Source organism: Lissotriton helveticus, chromosome 1_1 (genome assembly GCF_964261635.1).
Source record: "Lissotriton helveticus chromosome 1_1, aLisHel1.1, whole genome shotgun sequence".
NCBI classification, from domain to species: domain Eukaryota; kingdom Metazoa; phylum Chordata; class Amphibia; order Caudata; family Salamandridae; genus Lissotriton; species Lissotriton helveticus.
Genome location: NC_136057.1, coordinates 1,407,531,632 through 1,407,550,802, shown reverse-complemented (window position 1 = coordinate 1,407,550,802; position 19,171 = coordinate 1,407,531,632). Strand labels below are relative to the sequence as shown.

General features: G+C 49.2%; 1 protein-coding gene across 1 annotated transcript in view; it reads left to right on the top strand.

Moving 5' to 3' along the window:
• RAD23A (RAD23 nucleotide excision repair protein A) overlaps window positions 1-18,614 on the top strand; it is a 106,257-nt gene extending 87,643 nt beyond the window's left edge. Inside the window, exon 9 of the mRNA XM_078684742.1 lies at window positions 17,557-18,614. Within this exon, the coding sequence (XP_078540868.1) occupies window positions 17,557-17,670 (114 nt within the window). The 3' untranslated portion in view covers window positions 17,671-18,614. The remainder of the gene's footprint in view (window positions 1-17,556) is intronic.
• Window positions 18,615-19,171: the final 557 nt, after the last annotated feature.

The following is a 19,171-nucleotide window of genomic DNA, read 5'->3' as shown; positions in this document are numbered from 1 at the left end:
TGACCTGATAGATTGCTGTCTGGGTAGATTCCAGATAAGTCTGGCTGCCTGATTCTGGACGAACTGAAGTCGCTTGAGCAAACCTGCTGGGAGCCCTAAGTACAGGCTGTTCGAAAAATCTAGGCGAGAAAGGACCAGGGCGATGACTACTTGAATAAGTGCGGAGTGTGTCAAGAGGTGTGCAATTTTTTTTAATCTTTCTGAGCTGGAAGAAGCTGGCAGATACTACAGCACCTACCTGCGCCTTGAGTGAGAGGTCTGCACTGGGCTTGATCCCTAAGCTTTTGACTGATGTGGTTTTAGTGGGGGGGGGTGGGGGTACCCATGTCAGATGGCCAAAAGTGGGGGCCCCAGCTCAGTTCACTTTTCCCGGGCAAGATCAGTTCTGTCTTGCCCGGGTTCAGTTTAAGGTGATTGAGGTTCATCCATCCCTGTCTGTATGTGTGTCATAGTGACTTGGAACTTGGTCACTGAGTCTGTGGTGTTTAAAGGAAATATTAGCTGAAGGTCGTCCGCGTAGTTAAATATGGTGACATTGTAGTTTTTTAGGGAATATAGTAGTGGACGTAGATAGAGGTTAAACAGTAGAGGTGATAGTGACGAACCCTGGGGAACCCCGCAGATGGAAGGGGTTCCCGAGGTTATGAAAGTCCCTAGTCTTACTGCTTGTGTACGGTCTGTGCTAAAGGAGGCTATCCATTTCAGAGCGGCGCCCCTGAGGCCGGCCTGCTCGACAAATGGTTCCAAGATGATGATAGCAAACGAGACAGCTGTGTTGCCTGGTAGGCTTTGACCTAATGACAAAGGGATGTGACAGAGCAGTGATACTCAAAGTACGGCAAGGGCTGCATGCTTTTGACCTTTGCCTACGGCTCCAGTTGAACGGCAGCACTAGGCTGCTGTTTACTTAACAAGGCACTAACGTTGATACCAATATTAAATAAAGGGAAAACCTTTATGTTCGAGGCATGTGGGCTGCTAAATTCATATCTAGTGCATAGATCGCCGCCTAGTGTTGGGTCCGGATGATTGCACATTGTTGTCCTGGAAGAGTCTTCTGTTGAGCCCTGCTCAGCCCGCCCAAGCACTGCAGGAGCGAAGCATGCACCAGTCCCCTTCCCGTATCCACCAAAAACCCACTGATTACAGTACACAGTGAGCCCTCCAGTGAACACGAAAAGAGGGTGGTTTGATACGAGACACCAAGTCTCCCACCCTGTAGTATAGCAGGACACGGCTCCCTCCTTCACGCCTCCGCACCTGTGGTAAAAGGGAGTGAATGCCTCTCAATATACAATCCGCAATACAGCCTATTCATGCATGACCATGATCCACCAAAACACCAAACAACACATGCCCCCTCCTTCTCCTTACCAGTGGCGAGTGCAGGCTTAGCTTCGTGTAGGGACTGGGTTCTCACAAAAATAGTGCTTCAAGGAGTAGTAAACCCAGTCAGGGGCAACAAAACACAAGGTGTCCTGCAAGCACTAATGGTGCATAAACTAGCACCGTGCAAAAAAAGGGGAAAAAGAAAGCTGGGGATAGTCCACGTGATACCAGCTACAAAAAACCCCTTGTGACAAAATATATATCTTGGAAGGGATAAAAGTAAGAAATGGTATAAACAACTCTTCCTTCTTAAGCTCTGGCGTCTTGTGTACTCGAAAAACAGCGGAATGACCCAAAACGTCACTTCCGTGTACACAACGATGTGGACAGACGCCTAAGCCTAAGCGTCTGTCTGCGCGTCTGGTGATGAAAGAGCAGCGCGTCAACACCGCCGGTAAGACCAGAATGAGAACGGGGGCCCCCGCTCTCCTTAGCGCACACAAATAATGTATGCCGGAACAAAAAGGGATGGAAGGGCAAGGCTGAGAAGGGCAAGGCTCGAAAAATAGGAGCAGGGAAGAAAAAACGGGGAGAGGAGCAGGGAGGAGGGGACTAACTCGCTAACTAAGAAGAAGGGAGGTAGAAATCAGGAACAAGGGATAACGGGGATAAACAAGGATAAAAAACGGACTGAAATCCCCCACGAGCCCGTGGGAGACAAAAAAGGAGCAAAAAAGCAACAGAACTCCTATACAATGCAGGGACCAAAAAGCTAGATACCAAGGCCACAACGTTGGCGATATCAAGCAACGAACAAGGAGGAAGGACAAGAATATATACCTCAGCCCCTGGTCATGTGATGATGGCCCATGGTCACAGAAACAGGACTGACTGCGATTCCCTAACAGTACCCTCCCCCTACAACCCTCCCCACGGGACGGGGCTTCAAGGGGTGCTGTCTATGGAACATTCGGACCAATCGAGGGGCATGAACACCTCCAGCTGGCTCCCATGTCCTATCTTCCTGTTTATATCCCTTCCAGTCAATCAAGTAAAAAAGACGGCCCTTAACCCGCTTGGAGTCACAGATAGCATTCACCTCAAATTCCTCCTGACCATTGATAGTTAAAGGAGGCGGTGGGGGCAGCTCCTGTGCAGAAGGCGTATATGGTTTCAATAGTGAGGCATGGAACACTGGATGGACCCCATAGTCCTGTGGTAACTCCAGCTTCATTGCAACCGGGTTAATGACCTGGATTATTGGAAAGGGGCCTACGTACCTAGGCTGCAATTTACGGGACCCTTGTAACCTCAGATTACGAGATGCCAACCACACCAATTCGCCCACCTGATATGGGGGCGCTGGGACCCTATGTTTATCCGCTTGTGCCTTCATAGCAACCTTGGCCTCCACCAGACTTTCCCGGGCCAAACCCCAGATATCACTCAATTGCTTACAAATCCCGTCTATAGCTGGCATGCGTCCCGTGGGTTGAATGGCCACGGCCCGAGGGTGGTACCCAAGTGAACAATAGAACGGGGTCATGCCCAAAGCCGAGTGCAAGCTGTTATTGTATGCAAACTCAGCGATGGGCAGAGCTGTCACCCAATCACATGATAAAGAGGTGATTAAACATCTCAGATACTGTTCCATTGTCTGGTTAGTTCGCTCGGTCTGTCCATCAGACTGAGGATGGTATGCCGATGACAAACGTATTTCTGTCTTCAGAACCAGACATAGTTCGGACCAGAAATGAGATATGAATTGTGCCCCCCGGTCTGATATAATCACCTCTGGCAACCCATGTAAACGTACTACAGATGTCATAAAAACCATTGACATTTCTTTCGCCGTTGGGATTTTGCTAAGTGGTATGAAATGTGCCATTTTGGTGAATAAATCCACCACCACCAATATGGCTGTATATCCCGAGACCAATGGTAATTCCGTTACGAAATCCATACTTATGGTATGCCAAGGGGATGGCGGTACTTCCAAAGGGCACAAAAGCCCAAAGGGCTTACAGTGCGATGGCTTATTAATGGCACATACAGGGCAAGATTTCACATATCCCTGGATGTCTTTGATCATGGAGTCCCACCAAAACCACCGCTCACATAGCTCTCTCGTCTTTCTCATTCCAGGATGAGCCACCAGTGCAGACGAATGGCACCACTCCAAAACCTCGTCCTTAAGGGAAGGAGGGATTACCAGTCTGTCCCCATGATATAACAGCCCCTCCTTCTCTCTTACCTCGGGCACAGACAGCAAAGAGCTTAGATCAAGAAGCTTCAATCGCTCCCTTACCAGACTAGGAAATACATCCATCTCTGTTGCCCCTACGATCCGTGTACCCTCTATCATGGCTCTATTCTCTGGCACAGGTTCTTCCCCTTTAGGTTCGTTATGTATCCGAGAAAGAGCATCGGACTTCACCTGCTGGGCCGCTGGCCTATAGGTGATGACGAAATCATATTCATTAAAGAATAGTACCCACCGCATCTGGCGAGGTGTCAATGCCCTAGCGGAACGAAAGAATTCGAGGTTTTTATGATCCGTATAGATGGTGATTACGTGTCTGGCGCCCCACAAATAGTGTCGCCATTCCTCGAAAGCCAATTTGACGGCTAGCAATTCGCGTTCGGCCACTGTATAATTCCTTTCAGCCGGCAACAAGGTTTTTGAAAAGAACGCTATTGGGTGCATATGACCGGTAGATTAATCGCGCTGGGATAACACCCCACCCACTGCACACATAGATGCATCGGTCTCTACGAAGAACGGCAGGGCAGGATCAGGATGTACTAACACGGGGGCTGATGTAAAATGCTCCAATAATGAGCGAAAAGCAGTCTGCGTCTCATTGGTCCACTCAAAAGGAACACCCTTTCGTAACAGGCGAGTCATCGGTGACACCACCTCAGAGAAATGCGAAATGAAACGCCGATAGAAGTTGGCGAAACCCAGGAGTACCTGGATTTGTTTCACGGAGGTAGGCACAGGCCAGGTCACAATGGCCTTTATCTTCCCTGGATCCATTCGTATTCCCTGAGCTGAAATGATGAACCCAAGAAACTCTACCTCTTGAGTGTCAAACTGGCACTTCTCTAGTTTGGCATATAGGCGGTGCTCCCGAAGGGTCCGTAACACCTGAAGAACATGTTCTGAATGCTCTGCCCTTATCTCTGAGAACACCAGTATATCATCCAAATAGACAATAACCGTGCGATCCAGGTATTCACTGAGCACCTCGTTAATGAAAAACTGGAATGCCGCCGGCGCATTACACAGGCCGAACGGCATTACAGTGTATTCATAAAGACCATACTTGGTCCTAAAAGCCGTCTTCCACTCATCTCCGGGTCTCATTCTTATTAAATGGTAGGCTCCCCGCAAGTCCAACTTTGTGAACACGGTAGCCTTGCGGAGCTGATCTAATAACACGGAGATGAGCGGAAGAGGGTACCTGTTCTTCACTGTGGCAGCATTCAAAATCCTGTAATCCACACACGCCCTGAGGGTCCCCTCCTTCTTAGGGATGAAAAATATAGCCGATGACACAGGGGAGGAGGATGGACGAATAAACCCAAGTCTCAACATCTCATCGATGTACTCCTTCAAGTGAACTTCCTCAGGTTCTGACAACGCATACACCCGGCTACAAGGCAATGAAACCCCCGGTACCAGATCGATCTTACAATCATAAGCCCTGTTCGGGGGAAGATCCTGAGCATTTGTTTTATCAAAAACGTCCTTGAACTCCAAATACTGTGGAGGGACAGATCCCACATCCATCACAGCGCAAACCAAGGGGTCAATCTGTGCCCCTGCCACGGTATAACAATGCTTCAAACAGTGTGCTGAATCTAGCGTTACCAACCTCCGCACCCAATCAATCCTGGGATTATGCTTCTGCAGCCATGGTACCCCCAACACTAAACCAAAAGAAGGGGCATCGATTAAGTCGAAAACCACCATCTCCGAATGCCCGTTCTCACATGATAAACCCAAAGGTGCAGTCCGACGGGTGATACACCCCGATGTCAGCTCGGTACCGTCAATAGCCCTTACAGGCTCAGGTCGTTCTTTCAACTGCCAAGGAACCCCCAGTTTCTCTGCCATAGTGATGTCCATAAAATTGCCAGTGGCACCTGAATCCAACAGCACCGACACAGAAACACATTCCTGAGTCCGTAACAGTAACTGAGCATTAATGACAAAATGTCTAGGTGCTTGGTCTACGGATCCGACCACCTCATACTGTTGACCACCACATTCACCTGTCCTATGGTCTATCTGAACACAAGCCACCTTCTTGCCAAATCCCACACCAGAAGGTTTCACCGGACATTCCCTGGCGAAATGCCCCCCTTGTCCACAATATAAGCACAGATTATTCTCTCTCCGTCTCTTCTTCTCCTCTGGTGCCAAAGGACCCCGTACCCCACCCAATTCCATGGGCTCAGGGGCCACCTTGTTGTCCCCTGTACTTTTCACCTCCATCTTTGCATGACTACCTCTAATCGCCTGGAACCTGCTACGCTCGCCCCGCCTCTCAGAGACCCTATGGTTCAATTTAACCACCAGATCTATAAATGCCGAACAGTCCTCCGGTGGATCTACCACTTGTGACACAATGTCCTTTAGCTCTTCGCAGAGACCCTGGTAGAATATTGATGTTCTCTTTTCAGCGGGCCAATGGGTCTCAGACACCAGTCTGTTAAAGGATGCGATATAGGACAACAAATCCTGTCTGCCCTGCCGGAGTTTCATCAGTTCTGCATCACTTGCCTGCATAAACGCATGCTTGGCAAACAGCCCCCGCATCAGTTCTTTAAAAGCGCTATAATTGTATAACACCCGATCATCGCTATCGACCAAGGGTATAGCCCATTGAGCGGCATTGCCAGCCAAATAGGAAATCGTGAAGGCCACTTTTGCGGAATCGTCAGGGAAGGCACTCGGTCTGCACATGAAATGTAGCTGACACTGGGTCATAAACATCCCGAATTTCTCACTATCACCCGTGAATCTCTCGGGAGGGGCTAATGGCACTGCTACCGGAGAAGACACTGTAACATTAATGGGGTTACCAGAGCTACTGCCTCCCATCGTACCCTGACCCGTCCCCCCGCCATACTGAAAGGTCGCAGGGTGGAGAATGGAAGAGGCTCCCCTTTGATGTGACTGCTCCCTCGCCCTGACAGCCACTAATTCTTGTTTTAAACCAGCGTTTTCCTGCTGTAGCTCCTGGACCTGTGTCTGTAAAGTCTGCAATACCCCCATAATGTCCTGCAATGAGGGACCACCTGAACCATCCCCCACCGCATTCCCATCCACGTCCATGTTCGCTCAGGCAGTGCTAAATACGTGGGCTTGATATTCTGTTGAGCCCTGCTCAGCCCGCCCAAGCACTGCAGGAGCGAAGCATGCACCAGTCCCCTTCCCGTATCCACCAAAAACCCACTGATTACAGTACACAGTGAGCCCTCCAGTGAACACGAAAAGAGGGTGGTTTGATACGAGACACCAAGTCTCCCACCCTGTAGTATAGCAGGACACGGCTCCCTCCTTCACGCCTCCGCACCTGTGGTAAAAGGGAGTGAATGCCTCTCAATATACAATCCGCAATACAGCCTATTCATGCATGACCATGATCCACCAAAACACCAAACAACACATGCCCCCTCCTTCTCCTTACCAGTGGCGAGTGCAGGCTTAGCTTCGTGTAGGGACTGGGTTCTCACAAAAATAGTGCTTCAAGGAGTAGTAAACCCAGTCAGGGGCAACAAAACACAAGGTGTCCTGCAAGCACTAATGGTGCATAAACTAGCACCGTGCAAAAAAAGGGGAAAAAGAAAGCTGGGGATAGTCCACGTGATACCAGCTACAAAAAACCCCTTGTGACAAAATATATATCTTGGAAGGGATAAAAGTAAGAAATGGTATAAACAACTCTTCCTTCTTAAGCTCTGGCGTCTTGTGTACTCGAAAAACAGCGGAATGACCCAAAACGTCACTTCCGTGTACACAACGATGTGGACAGACGCCTAAGCCTAAGCGTCTGTCTGCGCGTCTGGTGATGAAAGAGCAGCGCGTCAACACCGCCGGTAAGACCAGAATGAGAACGGGGGCCCCCGCTCTCCTTAGCGCACACAAATAATGTATGCCGGAACAAAAAGGGATGGAAGGGCAAGGCTGAGAAGGGCAAGGCTCGAAAAATAGGAGCAGGGAAGAAAAAACGGGGAGAGGAGCAGGGAGGAGGGGACTAACTCGCTAACTAAGAAGAAGGGAGGTAGAAATCAGGAACAAGGGATAACGGGGATAAACAAGGATAAAAAACGGACTGAAATCCCCCACGAGCCCGTGGGAGACAAAAAAGGAGCAAAAAAGCAACAGAACTCCTATACAATGCAGGGACCAAAAAGCTAGATACCAAGGCCACAACGTTGGCGATATCAAGCAACGAACAAGGAGGAAGGACAAGAATATATACCTCAGCCCCTGGTCATGTGATGATGGCCCATGGTCACAGAAACAGGACTGACTGCGATTCCCTAACATCTTCGAAGTATCACGAGATAGGTGGCTCCTCCCCTGGACTACAGTGCGCATGGGCATCGCCTCCATCCCCAGATTGTTTTTTTCCGCCATTGGGTTCGGATGTGGTTCTCGACGTCTCCGTGTCGGAACCGATAAACTTTGTTCTTAAGGCCAAAAGGCCTTTGTTACCAGCGTCGGTATTGTTTGCGCACGGTCTCGAGCGTCGTCCGACTCTCGGAGCCGGAAATCAACGGAGTCAAGTTACTCTTCAGACATCGAGGCCCTCTCGTCGCAGCAAGACCCGACAACCTTACCATGGAGCGGAGCCCATTTAAATACTGCCCCATCTGTGGATCCAAATATCCACACATCGATGTGCATCCGGTCTGTAACAAATGCCTGTCACCGGACCACAACGAAGACAACTGTATGGCCTGCTCTCAATTCAGGTCAAAGAAGACGCTCAAGCATCGGCGCACGGCGCGCCTCGAGGCCCAGCGAGCGGCACCGGCACCCGACGACATATTCGACGACCCCGCGGTGGAAGGCAGTAGCCATCATCTCCAAATTTCGCCTCCGACGACGGAGGTCCAGTCTGATGCCGAAGAACACGTCGAAGGGCACGGCCAGGACACTGAATACGTCGAGGAGGTAGGGGACGACGAAGAAGTTTATGGGGCCGCGGAAGATAGCTCGGAGGAAGAGCTATGCCCCGAAGTCTATATGATTCAGGCTCAGGTCACGGGATCGCCACTCGGCCTTACCCACGACCCCGCACCGCTATCCCCGGCCCCGCCTTCTCGCCCGGCCACGGACACTCAAGCGGAGCCGCCATTAACCGTATCGAAACCGAAACCTTCGGTCTCTACGGCACCTAAGATGGCCGACGTCCAGCTGAAATCGAAACCGAAACACACGGCTTCGACAAAAGACAAAATGGCCGACGTCCAGGCAAAATCGAAATCGAAACTACCGGACGCGACAACACCAAAAACGGACGACGTCCAGCAAACGATATCGAAACCGGCTCCTTCATCGGCTCCGTCCACCTCCGGCCCACAGAAGTCGAAGAAGGCTGTCGAGACGGCAGCGCCTCACAAGGTGCACATGGACTCGTCCTCCAAGAAGGCCGTCCTTCAAGAGTCGGCCTCTGTTGCTCCGGCACGGTCGTCGAAGTCGGTTCACACGCCTTCAGACGCTCCTACGGCGCAGCCAACGCCCAGTTGAACAAAAGTCGACTACAAGCCACGACCCGAAGGCCGCAGGCACTACGCATCGGCACAAAGATGTCGAATCTGCAGCATCGGCGTCGGCGCCAAAGTCCACAAAGGACACGCGCCACAATGCGGCTGAAGATTCGTCTACGCAAATACCGTCGACACCGAGGGACTCCGACGCCACCGGCCGTCGGCTACCACACCCTCCGCCTCCTTCACCGCGCAGGTCACCGACTCCCTGAAACGAATTCGGGCAAAAGCTTTGTCGACGACGGCTCCCACGCCGTCGGCTCCAAAGGAGGTGGACGCTCCTCAGAAGTCATCAGCCAAGCTTCTTTACACTCTTCCACCAAAGGTGCCACCAAAGGCGTTTGCACCTAGATCGGTGCCACAGACTTCGGCTCCTTCGGCGCTTCAAGCCTCAGATGACCAATCAGAGCAGTACATCGATGCCCACACAGGGAAACTGACCCTTTACAAAAGGAAGATCACTTCCCAACCACTGGAATCATATGTTATTCCACTGAAGAAAAAGAGGACAGCACTGGACAGTCCTGCCCTTATTGAGCCCGTTCTACCACCACCACCAAGAAGGAGTCCATCACCTTCCCCAAACCAATCAGGGGGAGAGGATGATGAGGAAAACGACCAATACAATTTCCCAGTGGACAATGACCCTGATGTTCAGCAGGACACATATGACGACACTGGGGACCAAGGTGGACAGCAGGTGGTACAAGATCCACAAGGTTTTGGGGCACGTACATCTCCAACAGAGGATTCTGCAGCATTTAATGCTTTAATCGAACGGGCAGCAGCAAATCAAGATGTAGACATGCATGCTGACCCGGTGGAGGAAGACTTTTTGTTTAACACTTTCTCTGTCTCAGAAAGAACTGTTAAAATACTTCCTATGCTCAAAGGTGTCCTTAGACATGCCCCAGAGATCTTTAAGGAACCTTCCAGGGCAAGAGTGGTGAACCCACGTATCGAGAAAAAATACAGGCCAGCACCTGGAGATCCTGCATACATTCGAGGACAGTTGCCTCTGGACTCGTTGGTGGTCGCCAATGCCCGCAAGAGGGCAAACTCCCAAACTACGGGTGAAGCTCCTCCCCCTGACAAGGAGTCGAAAGTGCTTGAGGCATCCGGCAAGAGGGTGGCTGCGCAGGCTGCCAATGTATGGCGTATAGCAAACACACAGGCACTATTGGCGCGTTACGATAGGGCGCATTACGACACCCTAGAACAGCTCCTTCAACATCTGCCGGATGAGTATAAAGAAGCAGTCGAAATGCTCATACAAGAGGGGAAGCTTATATCAAACGCTGCAATAAAGTGTGCACTTGATGTGGCAGACACAGCGGCTAGGGGGATTAACACTAGCGTCATGCTAAGACGACAAGCTTGGCTTCGTATATCTGGATTTAAGCCTGACATCCAAACTACAATCCTCAACCAGCCCGTCAATCCTGACAGACTGTTTGGCCCAGATGTAGACACCACACTTGAAAAGATTAACAAGCATTGAAAATGCAATAGGTCTCGCAGCATTAGAGTTAGTGCTTTTAGAATTGTTTATGGTTTTTTTTTGTAAATCTTTAGCATTTTTGTTTCCTGTAGCCAATGCTAAAGAATTTAAAAAAAAAAAGCCATAAACATTTCTAAAAGCTCTGAAATGCAGTCTGAAATGCTGGATATATATTCAGTACAGATACACTATATTGTTAATGAAGACATAGGATATAATATGTTGTACTGTATACACACAATTAGATGGGAACGTGCTGTGTGTGTCAGCGATTGAAAGAGACTGCACTCAGAGTTGCTGTGCGCATCAGCGAAAAGATTGCAGAGTAGACACGCAATACTTGTACTAAAGTGTTGTGCGATTGTACTGTAGGCACACAATTTAAAATCCAGCTAAACGCGTCAGCAGAGTTGCTGTGCGCATCAGCGAGTGAACTGTAAACTAGACACGCAGTTTTAAAATCAAGATGTGCGTATCAGCGAAAAGATTGCAGGGTAGACGACCAAATACTTGTACAAAAGTGCTCTGCGTGTCAGCGAAAGAACGTAAAAGTCTGCACTGGGCACTGCTGTGCGAGTCTGCAAGAAAGCATGGAGCTGCTGTGCGCATCAGTGAGTAAACTGTAAAGTAGGCACGCAATTTAAAATCCAACTGTGCGCGTCAGCGCCGCGGAGTTGCTGTGTGCATCAGCGAGTGAACTGTAACTTATACACACAATTTTCCTGCGGCTTTAAGAAGGCAATGTGTTCTTGTACTATGCAACTAGCTCTCATGTAAAAGTGGTGCCGAAGGGTGTGAAGGATGGGGGTGGGCGGGGAGCGTAGGGGTGGCTCGGGCTCCACTTCCCTCATTGTGTGCCAGTGTCAAGGGGCTCGGCGCTGTCATGTGGCCACAGATATATTGCTGCTTTATGGCCGGTTGTATCCTGGGGGCAACGCTGGGGCACGGGGAGTGGGGGAGCAGCGCTCGGTCATTGTCACAGCCTCTGGCTCTGTTCTGTGTTTTGGCTGTTGCTCCACAGATGCGAGATCGCCCTCCCTGCACGCCCCCCAGTCAGCAAGATTTCAATCCTAACATCTGGAGCAGAAGTGTAAGTGGCGAGGGAGGAGGGGGGACTGAAAGGAACTGTTGCATTTGGTTTCACCAAAGCCAGGAAGGAAGCCGCATTAGGCGTTGCGGTGGGGGCAGATTCTGTGGCTCCTGATGCTAGGCGCAAACAATTGGGGAGGTCAAAGGACCACTGAGTGGGGGTCAACGAGACACCGTGGGGTGTATTTTGAGACTGTGTAAAAAGGGGAGCCTCCTGAGGCCGCGACGGAGTCCCCTCGAAGCGCCTGTGTTGTGAGAAAGGGTTTATTGGCCTGTGGGCGCCGAGCGCGGCTTTATCTAAGGAATGCCGGCTTTTGTCGAAATGAAAGGCCAATCCGCCCAAATTCTGGCAGCCGTGAGCGTGCCTGGAAAGGACAGTTGAGGGGCTGGAGTGTACTTCGCTTTCCCAAATATTTATCATTTCAGTGGCTTTTTGCAGAGAGAAGTGGGGCTGGGGGAGGGGGGCGGGGGAGTAGAGGAGAAAGCCAAAGCGGTCAGATGGCTTTTTATTTCCTAAGAACGCTACATCATTCTCTCTAAATGTAATGAAGCAACCCGCAAAAGATGTTTTTTTTAAAGGGTTATTTTATAAATTAGAAGTGTTGTAGAGGGGCGTGCTGGCGATCTCAGCAGCACGGGTCCCCGGACAGGCACAGAAACGATTAAGTCGGTACCTGGAAGTTGCTAGTGGAGTAAATACCCGCACCATATGGAGAGGGAGGGGGGTGGCAGTGGGAGGGTGATTGATGGGCGGGGCAGTGCTGGGGAAGCCTTTGATGTGGCCTGGCGGCCGTGGAAGCCGGGCCCTTGAAGTGAAGCTAAGCTTCACTTCAAAGGTGTCGGAGGAATGCGGGCGGCTGTGCACGCGCTTTTAAGCTCAATGCACATGCGCATTGAGCTTAAAAGTCACGGGCACTGCAAGGAATCGCCACGATTCCTTGCAAGTTAGATAAAGAGTAGATGAGCCCCTATAGTCTCGCTTGCTCGATGCGCATGCGCATCGACAGGCGAGACCTAAAAAGGACAACGAGACTGCTCAGTCCATGGGGGCACTTCAGTCTCAACAATTCAGGGGAAACACTTTTCGTCGCTCAGGAGCGCGTGGTGTTACCAGAGGACACTTGGGTCAACAATCACAATTTACAAAGGGTGGTGCACAATCCTCCTACCCCAAGCAAGGTAGAGGGGGTTACAGAGGTAACAATGCCAAGGGCAGGGGCAGAGGGAACAACAACTCCCGTTCCTCTGCCGCCAACAAACAGTGACTCTCTGTCACTGCCCCCCGACCATCCAACACCTGTCGGGGGGAGACTCCAGCAGTTCCTGCCAGTCTGGACATCCATCACCACAGACAGGTGGGTGAGAAAACTAATCCAATACGGTTATTGTTTGGAGTTAACATCCACTCCTCCCAACATTCCCCCAAGACACCGTCCTATGTCGGCAGAGCACTTGCACTTATTGCAGCAGGAGGTCTTGGTAATGCTGCAAAAAGGCGCAATAGAGCTCGTACCAATGGTGGAGGATGGCAAAGGGGTCTATTCCCTGTACTTCCTCATCCCAAAAAAGGACGGATCCCTCACACCTATTCTGGATCTACGCCCCCTCAACATGTATATACTGTAAGAACACTTTCACATGCTGACACTGCAACAAATTCTTCCCCTGCTAAACCAAGGGGACTTCCTGGCAACCTTAGACCTCAAGGATGCTTACTTCCACATCCCACTCCACCCATCCCACAGAAAGTACCTCAGGTTCACCATTCAGAACAAACACTATCAGTTCAAAGTCCTACCCTTCGGGGTGACTACTGCCCCCAGAGTGTTTACAAAGTGTCTGGCGACAGTAGCGGCGCACCTCAGACGGCAGAACATACATGTCTACCCGTACCTAGACGACTGGCTTGTTCAAGCGAAGTCGGAACTACAATGCGCCGCGGACATGTCCCACACTATTCAACTCCTTCACAGTCTGGGATTCTCGCTAAACTACCCAAAGTCGCACCTTCAACCAGCCCATGTGCGGCAGTATCTAGGCGCGACAATAAACACCCTGACTGCTATGGCTCAGCCAAACCCAGCCAGGATCAACAGCATCCAGTCACTAATCCAACGGTTCAGACCGCAACACTCCCTACCAGCGAGAGTGTTCATGCAGTTGATAGGCATGATGGCCTCCTGCATTTTCATAGTCCCGCACGCGAGGTTGCACATGCGTCCTCTCCAAGAATGCTTGGCAAATCAGTGGACACAGGCTCGGGGACAACTGACTGACCTAGTGTTCGTGACCGGTCGGGCATACAACTCTCTGCATTGGTGGAATCCACACAACCTTTTGCAAGGGACGACCGTTCCAAGAGCCGGTGCCACAGATTATCCTGACGACGGACGCATCTCTCCAAGGATGGGGAGCTCATGTGCTCCACTACACTGTGCAGGGACTGTGGTCCACTCACCAACAGAAGTTGCACATCAACTACCTGGAATTGATGGCAATCTTCATTTGTGCAACAAAGTCGTGTTGATCCGAACGGACAACATGACAGCCATGTACTACATCCAAAAGCAAGGAGGTACTCACTCACCACAGCTGTCTCATCTGGCTCAGAGCATGTGGAAGTGGGCCATTCAGAGGAACATTTTCCTCATGGCAGAACACCTCCCCGGCAAGGACAATCAGATGGCGGATCTGCTCAGCAGGTACAGCCATCAAATGCACGAGTGGGAGATTCATCCATCAGTGCTCCACCCGTACTTCCAGCAGTGGGGTCATCCACAGATAGACCTGTTTGCCACAAGGGAAAACGCAAAATGCCAAAGCTTTGCCGCGAGGTTCCCTCATCCGCAATCGCAGGGGAATGCGATATGGATGAACTGGTCAGGCAAATTTGCGTACGCTTTTCCCCCAGCACCTCTCATTCCGCTGGTGGCAAGAAAGCTAAAGCAACACTCGATGACTCTCATCCTAGTTGCTCCAACATGGGCACGCCAACCGTGGTACACCACGTTTCTAGAACTTTCCGTGGTACCGCATCAAAGGCTGCATCTCACACCCAGCCTCTTGACGCAGAGCCATGGCGACATTCAGCATCCAGATCCGCAACAGCTCAATCTGGCGATCTGGCTCCTGAGGTCTTAGAATTTGGCTACCTCAACCTGCCTCCTGAATGCATGGACATCATCCGTGAGGCAAGGAAGCCCACGACCAGAGCTTGCTATGCTGCAAAATGGAAGCGGTTTGTCATTTACTGTACAGACAACAATATCAACCCGCTAGATGCATCCATTCCTAATATCATCTGCTATTTGTTACATCTTTACAAATGCAATCTGGCGTACGCTTTCATTCGGATACATTTATCCGCCATAGCGGCTTACCTCCAGAATCGGCAGCACCTCTCTGTTTTCAGAGTGCCTGCCATTAAAGCCTTCCTAGAGGGACTGAAACGAGTCATTCCTCCTAGAACTCCACCAGCTCCTGTGTGGAACCTCAATGTGGTCCTCACTAGGCTGATGGGCCCACCTTTCGAGCCACTGCACTCATGCGAACTTCAATTTCTAACATGGAAAGTGGCTTTTCTCATTGCTATCACGTCGTTCAGGCGTGTTAGTGAGCTGCAAGCGCTCACAATCCAAGAGCCATTCATCCAAATACACTCTAACAGGGTAGTGCTCCGCACTAACCCCAAATTCCTTCCAAAGGTGGTGTCACAGTTTCATATCAACCAAACTATTGACCTGCCTGCATTTTTCCAATACCCGCAAACGGTAGCAGAAAGAATGCTTCATACATTAGACGTTAGGAGGGCGCTAATGTACTACATTGACAGGACACAACCCTTTAGGAAGACACAACAACTTTTTGTTGCCTTCTTGGCACAACACAAAGGCAACCCCATTTCCAAAGCAGGAATAGCCAGATGGATTGTTAAATGCATTCAAATCTGTTATCAAAAGGCTAAACGCACTTTAACAATACCCCCAACGGCGCACTCTACACGCAAATTGGGGGCCTCCATGGCTTTCCTGGGGAACATTCCTTTAGAAGACATTTGTAGAGCAGCCACATGGTCTACACCACACACATTTACCAAGCATTATTGCGTAGATGTGCATTCCAAACAGCAAGCAGCTGTAGGACAGGCTGTTCTCAAGACACTTTTTCAAGCTTCTGCAGCTGGCACGGGCAACCGCCGTTAATGGAGGGACTGCTGTGTATTCTATGCACTAGATATGAATTTAGCAGCCCACATGCCTCGAACTGAATATGCTACTTACCAGTATGCATCTGTTCTTGGCATGTAGGGCTGCTAACATTCATATCGCCCGCCCTCCTCCCCGGTGCCCGTTGCGGCTGCAGACACTCTCTTGCATTCATCATTAGCATGGACATCCTGTACACTGTTTCACTCCATCTCTGCCCCAATGGCTAAAAACAATCCGGGGATGGAGTCGATGCCCATGCGCACTGTAGTCCAGGGGAGGAGCCACCTATCTCGTGATACTTCGAAGACCCTTCCAGGACAACAATGTGCAATCATCCGGACCCAACACTAGGCGGCGATCTATGCACTAGATATGAATGTTAGCAGCCTTACATGCCAAGAACAGATGCATACTGGTAAGTAGCATATTCAATATTGGCAAACTGAAATAAAACCAAGACACGCAGAAGGTGTCCTGTATCACTTAACTTCAAGAACACTTTCATTTTGAAAGCCATTTTGCAACAAATGTGTACAAATATGATAAAGTCCCTTCAAAGTAAAAACAATGTATTTCATTAACAGGCTTAAGCTTTTTACTTTATTACATCAGATTTAAATCCGTGCATTGAGAAGTCTTTTTTGTTGACAGTTTTCGAACTTGAATTTAGAAACATTCGTGCCTTCCTCACCCTGATAACAATGTCAAAAGTGAACTATGAGGCAAGTCAGTTGTTAGGTGCACCCTCTGGCTGGCCTGGGTTGCTATTTTATATAGACAACAATAAGAGTTTATAAAATCAAATGCAAGAGTGAGGTCTTCTTATATGTGAAAAAGAAGCAAACTGAAATAAAACAATTGGCTGCAATTACACAATTTGGCCAAGTGGGGAAGCAGGGCTTGATCCTAGATGCAATTCAACCACTAGATGTACATGAGCCGCTTCCTCTGTGCCCACCTTACACCTCCCCTGTCCGCCACATTGCTGGCGTCAGTGTGGCCCTGGTCACACCACAGACCAAACATTTTGGCCCTTTGGAAAACGTTTGCGAGTACCCATGTGCTACATTCTGCCAATTGCCTTGCAGTTTTAGAAATAAAACCAAGCATTGAAAGCTTCCAGCTTTCCCATTAAAATATTTTGTAATTTGGTTTGATTTGCCAAACCTAGAAATTGCTTGGGCCCCTCTGCTACAGCAGTGAATCATTGAGGGTCCACAGAAGTCAAAGGGTTAAAACCACTGATAAAAGGGATTTTAGTGAAATTTTTTGGGATTTGGGACGTTCTCAGATATTGCTTTGCCCAGTACATATTTGATGAAAATGCTTCAGTGCAGCTCAGCAATATTAGAATTGTTTTCTAAAGAGATTATTTGGTTGAAAGATTTGCTGTGATGATTTGTATAGTTGTGCTGCACCTACATTATGGCGAGATTCTCCTCTGACATCTCTAGCTTGTCAGTAGCATCGCTGCGCCAAAGAGAACTTTGGCTGGTGGTTTATGGTTTAGAGTGTAAGGTATCTGTCATAGTTTCAGCACTAAGCTCTGGAGATTGTGTGATTGGGGGTTCGGTGGCGGTCAGCGAGGTCGGCGTAGTGCACCAGCTAACACTGCTCTGTTTTGTTCTCTCCCCTCAGCTGAAGGCGTTGGGCTTCCCAGAGGGCTTGGTCATCCAGGCATATTTCGCATGTGAGAAGAATGAGAACTTGGCTGCCAATTTTCTCCTCAGTCAGAACTTTGATGATGAATAACAAAAGGATTTTTTATATAATATATATTCATGTTTATTTAAGATGCGCAGAAAATATTACCAACAAGGAAACAATGAGACCTTCGCCATGAGGAAGAGGAGTATACCACAGCCTGCCCAGGACGTCCAAGTTTTCCACTTATCACCTGAACTGTGCTTTGTCACCGTATTGACAGATTTTCATGACACAAATATCAAGTGACTGGGGGTCGCACTTTACATAACTTGATCTGCGTAAGGAAGCGGGCTGAGGGAAAGTGAGAGGCATTATAATGTGCAGATATTAGTTGCACCTTGCTGCAGGGAAGATGAAATCACGCTGCAGTAGCCAGTCAGCATTTTCAGTCTGCTGCACAATAACTTGGTCTCAGGCTCCTCCGTCCACCACCAAATTCCCCGTGTGCCGCCTCTAGCAAGGCCCTCGTGATACCCACTTGTATAGCAGGGTTGTATTTTACAGGGCATTATTACCTCCGTAAAAACCCGAAGCCAACTTGCACCAAAGGAAATAGCCTTTCTTTTTTGTTTGCATGGTTTTTGGTTAGATGCACAGTCCCTGGCTAACCTAGAGATGGATTTTACTGCTACGTTGTGGGCGCCTTTTAGGCATCAATGAATGCAGCCCACGTGTGTAAAGGTGTGTGACCACAGGAATCAGAGATGGCATGCTTCACTTGGGAAAAATGTGTTAAACACAAAAAAAGGACACTTGCCTGTGCTTTTAACCTTTTCAGAAAGAGAGACCGAGCTGAAGGACGACGTCACCATGCGCAGTGTTTAATTGGCTGATGAGCCGTGCATTTCCCAGAGTCCACCACAGGAGATTTGCACTTCAAATTCTATTGATGGGTGTGGGGAGGACTGAATTTTGATTGATTACTTTTAAAGTGTGTTATTTCACACCATGTGCAGCTTTTGAAGAACCGTTTACCTAGTTAAAGAAAAGAATGGAATTGTTTTCTTTTTTTTGGAGAGGAGGTGATGTGTGAAGTGTCATTGGAAGCAGGTTGTCAGAGTTGTTGAAGAAGGAATACTGCATTTTTGAGTTGGCTATTTCTCTTGAGTGAAGGATGTGTGAAGACTTGCTTTCTTGCTATTTTTCTTGCCACGAAAGAAAAATACTTTGTCGTGGTCATACTCTTAAGTGATATATTCAAGATTTCTTCTTGTGGGGTAAAACAAATGTTCTCCGTTCTTCCTGATAGTCCTAAAATTGAGAATATTTACTTAGTTATGTTTTTTTTTTTTTAAAGAAGGCAGGAAACTGTGTTCCTTCATTTACAATACATCAGTAAAAAAACTGTGTGCTGCCATTTCAAGACCTCTGGACGAAGCTTAGCAAGAGTGTAGGGCCATTCAGAAATGTCAGTGCCCCTTACGTTTAAGAAAGTCTGCTACAGATGTGTGTCAAACCCCCCTCCCCCTAGATGTTTTACATTTTCTGTTATAATACAGTATTTTCCCTCAGCACTATGCAGGTCCTTTTCAAGGTTTGAACTTCC